The 14,918-nt window shown below is 47.8% G+C and overlaps 1 protein-coding gene across 5 annotated transcripts in view; it reads left to right on the plus strand.

Annotated features, from left to right (window-relative positions):
- Positions 1-14,918, plus strand: part of nos1 (nitric oxide synthase 1 (neuronal)) — a 38,328-nt gene that overhangs the window by 19,550 nt on the left and 3,860 nt on the right. For 3 of the 5 annotated variants that reach the window (XM_052068889.1, XM_052068890.1, XM_052068893.1), the window contains 17 exons: positions 188-327; positions 1,128-1,302; positions 1,384-1,485; positions 1,679-1,873; positions 2,436-2,521; positions 4,260-4,404; positions 4,723-4,827; positions 5,706-5,764; positions 5,852-5,968; positions 7,207-7,314; positions 7,469-7,643; positions 8,054-8,192; positions 8,385-8,463; positions 8,816-9,009; positions 9,946-10,115; positions 13,207-13,417; positions 14,808-14,895. In XM_052068889.1, the coding sequence (XP_051924849.1) occupies positions 188-327; positions 1,128-1,302; positions 1,384-1,485; positions 1,679-1,873; positions 2,436-2,521; positions 4,260-4,404; positions 4,723-4,827; positions 5,706-5,764; positions 5,852-5,968; positions 7,207-7,314; positions 7,469-7,643; positions 8,054-8,192; positions 8,385-8,463; positions 8,816-9,009; positions 9,946-10,115; positions 13,207-13,417; positions 14,808-14,895 (2,288 nt within the window). The remainder of the gene's footprint in view (positions 1-187; positions 328-1,127; positions 1,303-1,383; positions 1,486-1,678; positions 1,874-2,435; positions 2,522-4,259; positions 4,405-4,722; positions 4,828-5,705; positions 5,765-5,851; positions 5,969-7,206; positions 7,315-7,468; positions 7,644-8,053; positions 8,193-8,384; positions 8,464-8,815; positions 9,010-9,945; positions 10,116-13,206; positions 13,418-14,807; positions 14,896-14,918) is intronic. The other 2 variants (XM_052068891.1, XM_052068892.1) reach the window with 1 other exon arrangement.

Here is a 14,918-nt window from a genome sequence, read left to right on the forward strand (position 1 = left end):
AACATGTTGTTTCAGTTCGTCCGCCCCCCCCCTCCCCTCCTTAAGTCACTTTCTAAATGAAATTTGAGTTGCTTAGTTCATTTTCGTGAATAATAATAACCTTGGTGGCTGGCAAGCGGGGATTGATGTGTTGTTTTGTTTTTTTTTTCCCCTCACCCCCCGCCCCCCCTTGTCCCCTGCTGGTCAGATTTGCACGCAACTGGGCTGGAAGGCGCCCAAGGGTCGCTTCGACGTGTTGCCCCTCCTTCTGCAGGCCAATGGCAATGACCCCGAACTCTTTGAATTGCCCGAAGACCTGGTCCTGGAGGTGCCCATCACACACCCCAAGTGAGTCGCTACATTTTTGCCTGCGTTCTTTTGAGTCATCTCAAATTGTCCAACCGCAGCCAATTATAATTGAGACAGCAGTTTGGCTGGTGGACGTCCATCTCCCAGTGGAGCATGATGAGGACTTTCAGTTAGGCCCAAACGTGGCTTGTTTGCACTAATGCTTGTTTTGGCTGCGGCCTCCCGTTTGCCAGGTGGGCAACTGGTTTTTACCGCACAAATGGGGCGCGAGGGGTCGCCTGTTAAAGCCAATTGTGCGTTAAATGGAAGCCTTTTTTTTCGGGAAAAAATGATTATAAAAAGTTCGGAAACAAAGTTTTTATTTCGCCTTCAAACATGACTGTGATGGTCGCCAAAGGCCGTGCATGAGTCCAAATTAGAAAGATCCCCCTCCTCTGAGTCTTCGAATAGGCCCTCGGCGGTCAGAGCGCTCAACTCCCAAGCCAGTGACATCCTGGAGGGCGGGGCGGGTTCCAACCCTGATCAGTTATGGCTTGGACGGTCATATATAGTCGAATGTTGGCGAGATGTGCGTTTACACCAGCGCCCAAGTAAGGAGCGACTCTTGCTGGAAGAGCACTTCGAAGTCTATTGGTCTTGACTCATCCTCGGTCTTGGTCTCATCTTGGTATCGGTGAGTTCTGGGCTCGGGCAAGTCTTGGTCTCTGATAGATTGGTCTTGCGCACAACACCGTCAGAGGACACAACTACTATTCTACCACTAAATCTGGAGTCAGTTCGTTCCGATCTCGGTTAAATACAGGTTTTGCCTGTACTCATTATGGTGCTTCTGTATCCAGGTACGAGTGGTTCAAGGAACTGGACTTAAAGTGGTACGGCCTACCCGCAGTCTCCAACATGCTGCTGGAGGTCGGAGGCCTGGAGTTCACCGGCTGCCCCTTCAGCGGCTGGTACATGGGCACCGAGATCGGCGTCAGGGACTTCTGCGACAGCTCCCGCTACAACATCCTGGAGGTGGGCTTTTGGAATTCTGGTGTTGTTGTTCCGAACGATGAAAACGAAAGCAGTCATCACTCGGATTGTATCCGCCCACAGGATGTCGCTAAAAAGATGTCCTTAGACACCAGGAAGACTTCCTCCTTGTGGAAAGACCAAGCTCTGGTGGAGATTAACATCGCCGTACTCTACAGTTTTCAGGTGCCCTCCTCCTTATTCTCACTGTCAGTTATGGAAACTAGTTCGGACAGGACCCAGGACATATGCCTTTGCATGTAAAAGATAGTGTGCGTGGTAGGCCATTTTGAATCGATTTGAAGGCACGCGAGCAGTCGCCAGACAAGAGCGGAGGCGGCTGTGCATTTTTTTTCTCAGGCCTTTGTTCCCCGCTCAGGTGTGCAAAGTGACCATCGTGGACCACCACTCGGCCACCGAGTCATTCATGAAGCACATGGAGAACGAGTACCGCGTGCGAGGCGGCTGCCCGGGCGACTGGGTGTGGATCGTGCCGCCCATGTCGGGCAGCATCACGCCCGTCTTCCACCAGGAGATGCTCAACTACCGCCTCACGCCCTCCTTTGAGTACCAGGTGAGTCCCTTCCAACCCCAACTCAAAAACAGCTTCCTTCAAACACCAACCCGTGCTTAAAAAACTTTTAATGTCGAAAATGCAGTTCAAAAGAGCATCCAGTGGACTCTTGTCATCAGGAGACAGAGATGTACAGCTACGCATCATCAGCGTGACAATGGAAATTAACCCCGAGAAAGCATATAGGAATTGAACAACAGAGGGCCTAAAATTGAACCTTGAGTTACACCACACATTCATAGACGTACAAGGAACAAGTATTCAAACTTAGCATAAAAGTTCCATCAGTGAGGAAGAATAAAAAGCATGTCTGCTTAGTCTGTGGAAAAGACTTTTATAAAACTTTTATAATCTTGTCCAGGAGGGTCTTGATGGACACGATCCCTTAATTATGACTTAAAACCCATGCCAAGTCTTTTAATTGCTCATTGACACTCCAACCCGTGCTTAAAACTCATTTGGCCCTCAAGCCCAAGCGCATTCCTGTGGTGTTGTGAAAAATCTGTCGTGCAAGCCTTCCTCTAAAAGTGCGCCTTCCGCCTCACCCGTCCGTCTGCCTCAGGTGGACCCGTGGCACAGTCACGTGTGGAAAGGAGTCAACGGGACGCCCACCAAGAAGAGAGCCATCGGCTTCAAGAAACTGGCCAAGTGAGTGTTGGTCCGTCTGTCACTTGCCCCCGTTCCAAAGAGCAAAATGCACAGAGCTGAACTGAAAGAAGTGCATTTTCACGGTTAAAATCCCAAATGACAAAGTATTTGAAACATTTCCCTTGTCCAATGGCATTACTGAAGTTAGACTCGACTGTAGTTATCCAAGATATTCACAAATCTGTGAGTGGATATCTATAATATAATAGTGGCGAGTTCTGGTTCTCTCGTTAAATTTTTTTTCTCAACGTGACATTCGGCAGGAAATGAGATTAACGCCGCGCGTCGGACGCCATCGCGTTGTGCCAGAACAATCACGTTTGTGTACTCCGCTGCGAGGTGGATTCAATCAGTCCCTGCGGGGGGTGCGAAGGAAGAGAGGAATGACATGCTAATCTCACTTTTGTTTTGGGGGTGCGCTTGTACATGCAAGTGGTTCCAGAAAATCGCCTGGAGAAGTTGGCAAGATGGCTGGTTAGCGTTGACGCACGAACCTCGTGTACGTACGCCGTCTTTCAGTGGCTGAGTCGGAAGCCTTTTTGCTTTTTTTTTTTTTTTTCCGACATCGTATTTCTAACATTACATGGAGATCATTGGGAAGCCGGAATCGCACCTCGCAGCACCGCGTGCTAACCATTCGCCCACCATGCTGCCCTCGACGTACAAACCAACACGCAAAAGATGAAATTAAAATGTATCTTTTAGCGTTACAAATTGAATGTTATCCAACACAACAAAGACACTCGCCGTTCAGAATCGTTTGTCAACTGCAAATCCCAAAGTGCGCGTTTGATTGCGTTTTGGCCCTCGCGCCAAGCAACTGCGCTGCCTAAACGGGCTGCGGCACGTCTGTGTTGAAATTCAAGAGGCCAATTGTTTGGCTTTGTGACAGTAAAATGTCTTTTGATCACTGCCAACAAGTGCAGTGGGAAAAGAGGAGGGCATCTGAACCACATGCCTGTTTCTTTGAATGACTCCAGTGTTGGCGTTTTCATATGCAAAACATTCCGTGTGAAGTCAAAGTTGAAAGAAAACACCGAAAACCCTCAGGAGAAAATTGCAGAAATGATCTTGAGTCCGCTTGAAAGCATCACAAAAAGATCATTTGCACGACTGTGAAATCGTGTGTGTGATTTTCCCCCTGCCTCCGACCCCCGTTTGCCCCCCCATGTATTGCAACATCATGAGGCTGCTTCCAGTGGTACTGACACAAAAGACAGCTTAAGTCACATTTTGTAGAAGAAGCAAAAGTGGAAGCTTGAAGACGCACCAAGACATTTCGAAAGACTCGAGGCTGACTGAAATGTTGTCGTCCTGTTCCCCAAAACGATATTGCCCAAATATGCCATTTTGGATTCCTTCTCTTGGATTTTGATGCCGCCAAATGCGCGAGAGCCTCCTTATCTCTTCATTCTCCCGTGGCCCGCACTTCCGTTTGTGGGGGGGGGGGGGTCGTCTCCCTGGCAACGAGACCATCTGTTGGCATGCCGCTGGGACAACGGCCACAGATTGATGCGTACACACGCGTATGATCTCACAAATTCATTACCCAAGCTGATATATCAACACCGTGGCTGGCTTCCCTCCCCAAGCCCCCCCTCCCATGCTCTATTATGGTGCACCCGCACAATGGGATGTGGTGGCGCTCTGATGCTCTCCGCAGCTGGACTCCCCCACTCCACCTCCACATGTGCTAGTCTGTTATAAAGTATATCTGTTTGTGCCTTTGTGTCGCCAGGGCGGTGAAGTTCTCGGCCAAGCTGATGGGCGCGGCCATGGCCAAGCGGGTCAAGGCCACCATCCTGTTTGCCACCGAGACGGGCAAGTCTCAGGACTACGCCAAGACGCTGTGCGAAATCTTCAAACACGCTTTCGATGCAAAGGTATGCTCTTGCCCGCGCCTTGCGTCACCCCCATCCCCAAAACTCAATCGCGTGTTGTGTGCTTTGCCTCCGGGTTTCTTTTCCTCGACGAATAACAAAAGAGGAGACGGAGAGGAAGGCGGCGGATGTGTGGGTGCGTGCGCGCGTGGCGCGGGCCGCAATACGCTGGAGGCGGCTTTGGGATCATGCTCATTGCCTCCTCAAGAGGCGGGTTTCAGTGCGGTGTGGACTGAAAGCCATGACGTGAACAAAAGATTGGCGAAAAAAATTATGGGATTAGTTACCCGCTTTTTTTTTTCTGTCCCCGTCCGTGTGCAGGTGATGTCCATGGACGACTATGACGTGGTGGACCTGGAGCATGAGACGCTGGTCCTGGTGGTGACCAGCACCTTCGGTAACGGCGACCCGCCTGAGAACGGGGAGGTCAGCTTCCTCATTGACCTTTCACTCTTGACCTATTCACCGTGACCCCCAACCCCCCCAGGTTGCTACATCAGCATTTCGACAAAAAAAAAAGTACATTTTGGATCATGGGTCTACTTTGAAAGACTCAGGCTTGTTTGAAACGTTAACCCTTAGCCTGCCTCCAAGCTAACAATTTAGCTCCCTACCCACCCCTGGCTTAAAATCCTTATTTGAAAACCCTACCCGTTTTTTTAAATTAAGGATGTGCGATTATCAATACCAGATATCAATAGTGATACCAATACCACTTGTATTTTACAGCTGATGGAGTCCGCCGATACCAGCCATCGATAACAAAATCTGCGAATCGTCGTTTGCTTCAGTCTTTGCGTGTTTTTTCTTCCTGTGTTCAATTAAGTTCTATATATCAAAAGTACGAGAGTTATCGGTACTTAGTATCGGTGAGTACTGACAGGCAATAATGGTACTGGTATCCATCTGAAAAAAGTGGTATCGACCATGCCAATTTGAACTGCTAACCAAGGCTTGAAAGCTCATTTTGAAAACCTAACACTGGTTGGAAACCTTAACCAGGTTAGAAACCCTCACCAAGTTTAGGAACCCCAATTTGAAACCGTGAACCCGGCTTCAAACGGGACTTTCACATTTTTATGCTGGCTTGAAACCCAACTTCAAGAGACCAACCCATCTTTCAAAGCCTAACCGTGGCGCAAAAGCTCAATTGGAAGCCATAACAGTGGCCTGCAAGAAATATTTGGAACACAACCTGCTTAGATGTATTCCCCCCCCCACCCCCACACACACCCGCAGCCAACTCGTTTCCAAATTTCTGCCAACTGCTGAATATCATTTGACTCTCTCATATGTGCTCGTAGAAATTCGGAGCCGCCTTGATGGAGATGCGACACCCGACGTCAAACACGGAAGACCGAAAGTGGGTCGGGGCCCCCGCCATGATTTTTATCTTTATTTTTGGTCATCTTTGATTTTTTTGGGTGTGTGTGTGTGTCTGTTTTCCTAGGACCTACAAAATTCGCTTCAACAGCGTGTCGTCCTACTCGGACACCAGGAAGTCATCCAGCGACGAGCCCGAAGCCAAACTTGATTTTGAAAGCACCGGTCCGCTGGCCAACGTCAGGTACGCCAAAACTTTACCAGCCGTAATCTTCTTCCTCCTCCTCCTCCTTTCAAGCTTTATTTATTTCTTTCTTAAAGCTTTTGCAGACTGCCAAACTTTGCATTAGGAATTCCTTCCTCACTCCTCCCCCCCCCCCCCTACATGCAGTGGACCTTGCTGATGTATTTGTGGGCCTCTGCTATTCACAGTGTAAGGGACCGGCAAACAGCGAAAATGAGCCTTTAAAGTGGACTCCCGCATGCTCGTAGTTTGAACAAATTGCCAATTTTTTTTTTCAAATTTTCCCTGGGGATGAACAATTCAAAAGTTTTTCACGGCAAATGATTATTGGTGATATGCGCTGTGATTTTTTTGGGCGGGGGTTAAAAAAAAAAAAGAAAGACCTCCTTCTCAATGCAGTTATGATGATTTGTTAGCCAACCCAGTCCCTACCCGTTTAATACGGAGGGGCCCCCATATACTCGTCTCCCCCCCCCCCTCACCCTCCATTATTTAAATTTTGGGGGTGGGATAGCAGTACAGTATTCCTTGTTTTCATGGAAAATATGAATTGGTGATTTTTCCCCATTTATCCCGTTTTCTTTTTTTGGGGGGGAGGGGAATCTATTTTCAATGCATTTATAATTGGCATCAATTTGGAAGCCGCTTCTCCCCAATCACTGCAAAGGAATTTTCCACGTCCGCTATAACCAAATCCCAATATAGTGAGTACGGAAATACTCCACAATTCCCAACAATCTGACTTTTTTTTATAATTTCTTCATTGCTTTGCACAGCCTGCTTTAAAAAAAAAAGGGTGGAAGGATGGGTGAATGAGTGGATGAAGGGACAAAGGGAAGATTGGATGAGGATTGACAACTGCTGCCAACCAATTTCCTTCTATTTTAACGTCCTTAACTGGCTGATTTGAGGGGATGGGGGTGCATTGATGGATGGTGGATGGATGGTTCAACAGATTAATGGATGGATGGACAGAAATTATGCTTTGATTGACCAAAAAAGGATGAAGGGATCCAAAGATCAGATGGATGTTGGGAAGACGGATGGAAATCAACAAAGGACGACGACTGGACGGATAGCAAACAGAATTACGTGTTCGGTGAAGGCAAATTCATCTTTGATTCATCGGGTGCTTGATTTGCGGGTGGCCGATCAAACTGCGACCAATCATCGGGCCGCGATTGCGGCGAGCGAGCGAGAGCCTGCATCCGACCGCAACGTCTACTTGTCAAACGCAGCTTCCGCGCCGCGCCCGACGGGGCCCCGACGGTGGAAAAGCTGCGCAACGGAAACCACAGCAAAGACCCGCACGCCGCCCCTGCCAAGAAAGAACGCAAACCGCTCAAGTATTGCAAACGTTGTCGGCAGGATTTTCGGGCCTGTTCTGCTTTGGGGAGGGGGGGCCTTTTACGTTGGCCTAACGTTACCCCACTGTGTGTGTGTGCGTGTGTGTGTGCGTGCGCGTGTGTGTGTGTTTGCGCCCATGTGTTTCTCTCGCAGGTTCTCTGTGTTTGGCCTGGGATCCAGGGCCTACCCACACTTCTGCGCATTTGCCCACGCCGTGGACACGCTATTCGAGGAGCTCGGGGGGGAGCGCATCCTCCGCATGGGGGAGGGCGACGAGCTGTGCGGCCAGGAGGAGTCCTTCAGAACTTGGGCCAAGAAGGTTTTCAAGGTGGCTTTCACACCGCAACGCATCCAGCTCAACAAGCACGCGTGGCCTTTTTGGAAAGGGGCCGTCGGGCCCCCACCGACCCAAAAGCCGCTTGGATGTTAGAAACCGTTGGCCCCCCCCACAGCGGTTTGACCGATCAATGCAGAGTTCAGTGGCCATGCCTGTCGTAACGTGACGTATATGGCAAAGTCTTCCGGGGGGGGGGGGGTGTAAGCGTACTAAACAACAACCTCTGGTGCTCCTATGAGAAGCACACCAAAATTGTTACGAGTCCAGCATCGTTTCCTGATTATTTGGAGGCTTGGCCATGACAAAACGAGGCCCCTGAAAAAAGTAAAAGCCGTCCATTGTGGGCAGAGCTGCGCGCCACCTGCTTTTCAACCCTTTTGCCTTCGTCTCTCCGCCTCAAGGCCGCCTGCGACGTTTTCTGCGTGGGCGACGACGTCAACATCGAGAAAGCCAACGACTCGCTCATCAGCAACCACCGCAGCTGGAAGAAGAGCAAGTTCCGCCTGACTTATGCCGCCGAGGCACCGGCTCTCACCGACGGTATAAAACCAAAAGGCCGCGTTCCATCTCTTCCGCTGCTTTCCGCCGTTCCGGGCATGCAGCAGCGTCTCGCGCGTGCCGCTGGCCGCCTCGCGACTGAAATGCCAAGCATGCGTCGTTTTTTTTTTTTAAACCATTGATTAAATGACAATCATTTGGTGTAACGGCAATGGCTTTATTTTTTTTTTCCAGCACTGTCCACCATCCACAAGAAGACAGTTTACGGAGCCAAAATGCTGGAATCGCAAAACCTACAAAGTCCCAAATCCAAGTGAGTGCGTTGCTTTTACGGCTCGCATGAATTTTACACATTGTTCTTGCCGTTTACACATTGGACTCGTTTGATAAATGGGGAAATGACGACGCATTGCTGCCTGAAATCATATCCGAATGAACGTCTGCTAGCTTCATGCTAAAATGCTAACGCACGATGCCAAATGTCATTGACGGCCTAACCAAAGTCGGCAGTGCAGGTCAGTGCTGCCTGCCGTGTAACCGTAACAATGTGCTACAACATCCTAAATTCACATTTCCTGTATATTATTACAGTACGTTTTTATTTTTTATTTTTTGTTAATCCAGCCATTAGTGGATTAGTAGATTGTTGCTTTCTTTTTTGGCAGTCGCTCCACCATATTCGTACGGTTGGACACCAACAAGCACGACAAGCTGAGCTACCACCCCGGCGACCATTTGGGTGTCTTCGCCGGTAACCACGAGGAACTGGTGACCGCTCTCATCCACAAACTGGAGGACGCGCCCGATGTCAATCAGATTGTCAAAGTCGAGTTCCTGGAGGAGAGGAACACCGCGCTAGGTGTATATATGTGTGTGTTTTGTGCGTGTAATGGGTGTGTGTTTTTTGCGGGTTTTGCATTCGGGTGTCGATTGTGTATGCGGGTACACGATTACGTGATGATTTGGAGCGCTGGCGCCAAGTTTTTCCAGACATTCTGCACTTAATTAATCATCCCGCACATGGTGCTTTCTCCCCCGCCCGTTGTTCATTATCATTATGTATTTATTATTTATATCCCTGACCTTTTGGCACTTTCTCATTTTTCTTGTGGAAAAAAAAAATAATTGGACCATCAGGGTAAAAAAATCCTTGTAGCATATTAATGCACCCACAACTTCATCTCCACTTTAACCCACGGAACAGTTTTTAATGGGTCCTTTCTTTTCACAAATGGCATGGCCTCTATATTTGGCCCTCTCGCCCTGTATCCCGTATCAACGGGAAATTTTGTGACACATTTTCATCACAAGTAGACCCACAAAAACGTCTGAAGAAGCCATGCCTGAAAACTTAACTCGACTGGATTTTTAGAGCACTTCAAAACAAGACATTTGGATTTGAAGCGTCCATTTTGACTGTCCCACCTTCCAGAATATTTTTTTTTTTCAACTCATCCCCTGATTCCAATTTCCATTGTCAACATGAAATTTGGGAGACGTGCATCATGAGTAGATCTGGGGGGGGAAAGAAAAAAAAATAATGCCTGAAAATATCCAGGAAGTCAACATTTGGTTTGAAGCAGCCATCTTGGCTCTATAGTGCAAGCGCTATATTATTGATGTAAATATTGAAAAGTATCAGACCAAGGATGGAACTCCCCACGATGACAGAAGGCTGCTTCACCGACGGTGCGATACAGATGGACGCGCATCGTCATGTTGAAAAGTTGCAAACGTTAGCTCCTGATCTCTGGCTTCTTGCATCCTTAAGCGCTATCTTTGCTAACCCGGGCAGGCGTCATCAGTAACTGGACCAATGCCAGCCGCATCCCACCCTGCACCATCTTCCAGGCTTTCCAGTACTTCCTTGACATCACCACGCCACCCAGTCCCGTCCTTCTGCAGCAGTTTGCCGCCCTGGCCACCAACGACAAACACAAGAAGAGACTGGAGGTGCTCAGTAAGGTACGTTTCTAAAGTTAGGCTAGCTATAGCGAAATCGTTCAATCGTTTGCTGTGTTTTTTTTTTTTTTTTAATCGGGAATTCTTTTTTTTCCCACCTTGAAATTACTTGGGAAGATTTTTTTCCCCTCCCGCACAATCAACAAAACTGTTAGGAAAATTCTGCCCCATAGGCCCGGTAGATATTTCTGTCATGAGTAGATCCACCCAAAAAAATAAAATCTTCCCAAAAGAAACGGCAAGTCGATTTTACTTGGATGAAGACATTTTGGCTCTGTACCACCCTCCAGAATTGATTAAAATAACTCCGTCCCCCAAAGCCAGTTTAATTTAACAACATGAAATTTGGTAGGCATGTCTGTCATAAATAAACCCACAAAAAAAGTCTCAAGAAGCTATGCCTGAAAAGACATAGGAACTTTGCTATGTCGGTTTGAAGCGGCCATTTTGGCTCAACACCACTGCTAATGATAGTTCACCCCCTGATGCCAGTTTGACCGAGCAACATGAAATGTGGTAGACGTTGTGTCGCGAGTAGACCCACAAAAAGTCGTGAATATATGCCTCAAGTCAGCCGTTTTGGTCTGAAAGGCCTTTTTTTTGGGCCAGATGTCCAATTACGAGAAAATATAAAGTATGTACTGTGTACTTGCAACAAGGATAAAACTAAGTTGGCAAAGTTGTGTGTGTGGGCAAGCAAGGGAGTCAAGTATGACTTGCTCCTATCCCCCCCCCAAAAAATCAAGTCAGCCACTTTGGTTTAAAAGGCCCACTTTAGGGCCATAAGTGAAATTGCTAGCAAAATATAAAGCGCGTACAGTGTTCTGGCGACGAGGACAAAGCTAACTTGGTGATGTCATCGTGTGTGGGCAAGCAAGGCAGTCGAGTCTCTCTTGCCCCCTTCCCGCCTCCCCCAAAAAATAAAAATAAATAGCCACTGTGATGTCTTTTTTTTTCTATGCATGAGATTAGATACAAATAATAATCAAAGTAGTAAATAGTCAGATGCGCAACATGAAACATCACTTTCATTGCTGCCACGCTTGAGCCTGATGGAAATAAACGCAGTGTCAGTGAACTCACGTCCCACTGAAAGCATCCGCTCACTTTCCCGTCCCGCCGGTGCCTCACACAGTTGGCAGTGCGGGAGAGAAAAAAAAAAAAATCTGGCTGAGGCCAAGCGGTGACTCACGTATCCGCGCCGTCGTCGTTGACGTATAAAGATGCGGAAAGGAAGCCATCCGAATCGGGTCGAGCAAACAAAAAGCCCGGCCGTTGCGTTCCATTTTTATTTTTGTATGAACTACATGTGAACTGAAGCTGTCTTGTCACATCTTTTGTGCGCGTGGCACAGATTTGCCTCCTCGTTGAAGGCGCTTGCAATGAAGGCTTGATAAAAGGGAGATTGACCCTTTTTTGTTGCTTCGCAAAATTCAAAAACAAAAAATGCCGTCCACATCTCAATCGTTTATAGCGGCCAGCGCTAAACGCTAGCTTACAGGATAGCAGCTAGCCCTAAAGAGAACATATGAATAACATGACATCTTTGCTCCTGAGAAAAGCTAATGCGGCTAGCGAGAAATGCCAATGCGGCAATCTACATCTTTTTTCTCACATTGGAGCGCCGATTGTCGAAACTTGAGAAGGGGCGGCTGTCTCTTTCGAGTCGACCGGCTGTTCACCTCTTGTGTAATGAGTATGGTGCCGAATGTTTTGTCGTCGCAGCCAACTTTTGGCTGCCTAAAATACTCCCCCTTCCAAATGTCGATGACACATACAAACAGTTGGCAGACGCCGCCGCACTGTGCGCTCTCCACGTGATTGCACGGCTAAGAGAGGAAACCTGCTTGGATTCAGCCAGAAAAAAAACGCAACAGTTGCGCATCTTATTGCTTTAAATCCGAGGAACCGAGCCTGCCCCAAAATATCGCTCGTCAAACATGGTCCCCGCAGAGAAACCGTTAAGCCTGGTAAATCCAATCGGATCCCTTTCCGTCGTGTCACTCCTCTACCAAATGGATCCTCTTTGGGCACAGAATTTCACTCCATAGCAAAAACCCAACCCGATTGCTTGAAAATCTCTGCTTCAATTTAACATTTGTGGAACAATTCAATGCACAGATGGCTAGAAGCGTTCGTATTATCGCGGCACTTTGAGAAAGAGGAGTTTTCACGCTTATCCCAGAAGTCGAGCAGGCCAAAAACACACGTGTGCAACATACAAACGCTCCTTCCGATTCCAAGTGGGCAGTTATGTCGAAACCACCACGTTTGGATGTGTGACACTGTAGTTTATAACATTATGTAATAGTATAGTAACCACTATGTCGTTACACTATGGTATTCTCCAGAAACTGCAGTATAGATCCTTCGCCGATCCCAAGGACAATTTCGACTGTTCCATTCGCCTGCCACGAATGTTTTTGGAATGTGGGCGACAACCGGAATACCCAGAGAAAAGCCACGCAGGCGCGGGGAGAACATGCAAACTCCACACGGGGAGGCCGGAGCTGTAATCGAATCCTGCACCTCGGCAGTGTGAGGCTAACGCGCTAATCAGTCGCCCACTTTGCCGCCCTATGTTATGGCTTAAGAAGATAAAATAAATAAAAAACCTGGCTTTTTGGTGGGAATATTACTGAATGGGGCGGCCCGGTAGTCCAGTGGTTAGCACGTCGGCTTCACAGTGCAGAGGTACCGGTTTCGATTCCAGCTCCGGCCTCCCTCGGTGGAGTTTGCATGTTCTCCCCGGGCCTGCGTGGGTTTTCTCCGGGTGCTCCGGTTTCCTCCCACATTCCAAAAACATGCATGGCAGGCTGATTGAACACTCTAAATTGTCCCTAGGTGTGAGTGTGGGCGTGGATGGTTGTTCGTCTATGTGTGCCCTGCGATTGGCTGGCAACCGATTCAGGGTGTCCCCCGCCTACTGCCCGGAGACGGCCGGGATGGGCTCCAGCACCCCCCGCGACCCTAGTGAGGATCAAGCGGTACGGAAGATGAATGAATGAATGAATATTCCTGAATGGGTGTCATGGCAAGATCAAGTCGTGTGTGTGCTGCAGGGCTCGAGCATGTGCTGAATTTTCTTTTTCAGGGTCTGCAGGAGTACGAGGAGTGGAAGTGGTTCAACACGCCCACCCTGGTGGAGGTCCTGGACGAGTTCCCGTCGGTGCAGATGCCGTCCACGCTGCTGCTCACCCTGCTGCCTCTGCTGCAGCCGCGCTACTACTCCATCAGCTCCTCGCCCGACCTGCACCCGGGCGAGATCCACCTCACCGTCGCCGTCGTCTCCTACCGGGCCAAAGGTGCAAAGCCCGTCCGCCCCCATTCGCGTGCTGCACTCCCGTGACCAAATCTCCTGAGCTGCTTCGTGATTATTCCCCACTGCGACGTGCGTCGTTCTTTGGACTCGTCGTGTATGTCAGAATCCGAAACGCACTCAAGTCAAAATAATGTTTTTTCAATTGTTTTGCGTAAGACGGCAGAGGACTACATACAGTACGTGAGTGCAGCAATAAAGAGCTCCATTGCTCTCGCTGTCACTCAAAGCTCAAACCCGTAATAATAAATATTATAATCGTCATCATAATCCCTCATCACAATAAGAATAGCTTAAGCCGTGTCAACGTTTCACCATTGTGCCTTCCAAAAGAGCCGGAGGGTGTGAAGGAAATATAATTGCTCATAAATGAGAGCCAAAACGCATTTTGTTTTGGAGGCAAAATCAAAACAAAGCTAATGTGACCGAAGACGCCTGCTCATCAAAATCAAACAAGGGCCTGCTCGCCGGGACCCGTTGAGTCCACACATCCCTCCCAACACCCCCACAAAAAAAAGCGTTTTAATAATAATTAGGGCTGCAACTAATGATTATTCGAATAATCGATTTATCTGTCAACTTTTTTTTTCATGAATCACATGGGGAAAAAAAATCTTTTGAAACGGGACATTATTTCACATAGACGATGCCTCAACAACCGCATTATAAGATAAGATAAAGATAAGATATCCTTTATTCGTCCCACACTGGGGAAATTTACAGCCTCCAGCAGCAAGAATGTATGTAGAAAGAAGAAAGGAGAAAGAGAAAAAAAAAACAACAAACATCTTTCAATTAAATACAATATGAACACAATGGATAAATCGCAGTACTATTTACAATTTTATATTTTTATATAATTTTAATTATGATTCAGTTCCTGGTTTGGTGCATCACATCCATCCGAAAAAATGTTGAATGTTTTCCAAAGTGGGTGCAGATGCTTGCAAAAGTCATATTGCGTTGAAACTCAAAAGATCGTCCATCTACTTTCATGGAGTGTTATCAAAATGGTGCCGGATCCATTTCCTAATCGATGAGATTAATTGATTTAATTGTTGCACCTCTAAACAAAATGAAATTAAATGAAACCATCCTCCAAAAAGCCTTCCACGACTGACTCTCCGTGAGTTTGGTTTTCAAATACTCATTGCTTCGTCTTATAGTCCGACATCAATGCTAGCTATGCTAGCCAGTCAATGACATTTTGCTTTTTGTGTTAGCATTAAGCTATAAGGACGCGAAAATGAGGTGATTTGATCAAATGCACGTGTCATTCTTTTTATTTTGTATCGACTGCAATGTGGAATGGCAATAAAGCATAAAATCGCAGATGGGGGGGGTCCAAGTTCACCCTTGTTCATGATCCCTTCCAGACGGAGAAGGCCCAATCCACCACGGCGTTTGCTCGTCATGGCTCAACAGGATTGAAAAGGGTGAAGTGGTGCCCTGTTTTGTTCGAAGGTAAAACCGAAGGGAACGCAACA

Source organism: Hippocampus zosterae, chromosome 6 (assembly GCF_025434085.1).
Source record: "Hippocampus zosterae strain Florida chromosome 6, ASM2543408v3, whole genome shotgun sequence".
Lineage (NCBI taxonomy): Eukaryota > Metazoa > Chordata > Actinopteri > Syngnathiformes > Syngnathidae > Hippocampus > Hippocampus zosterae.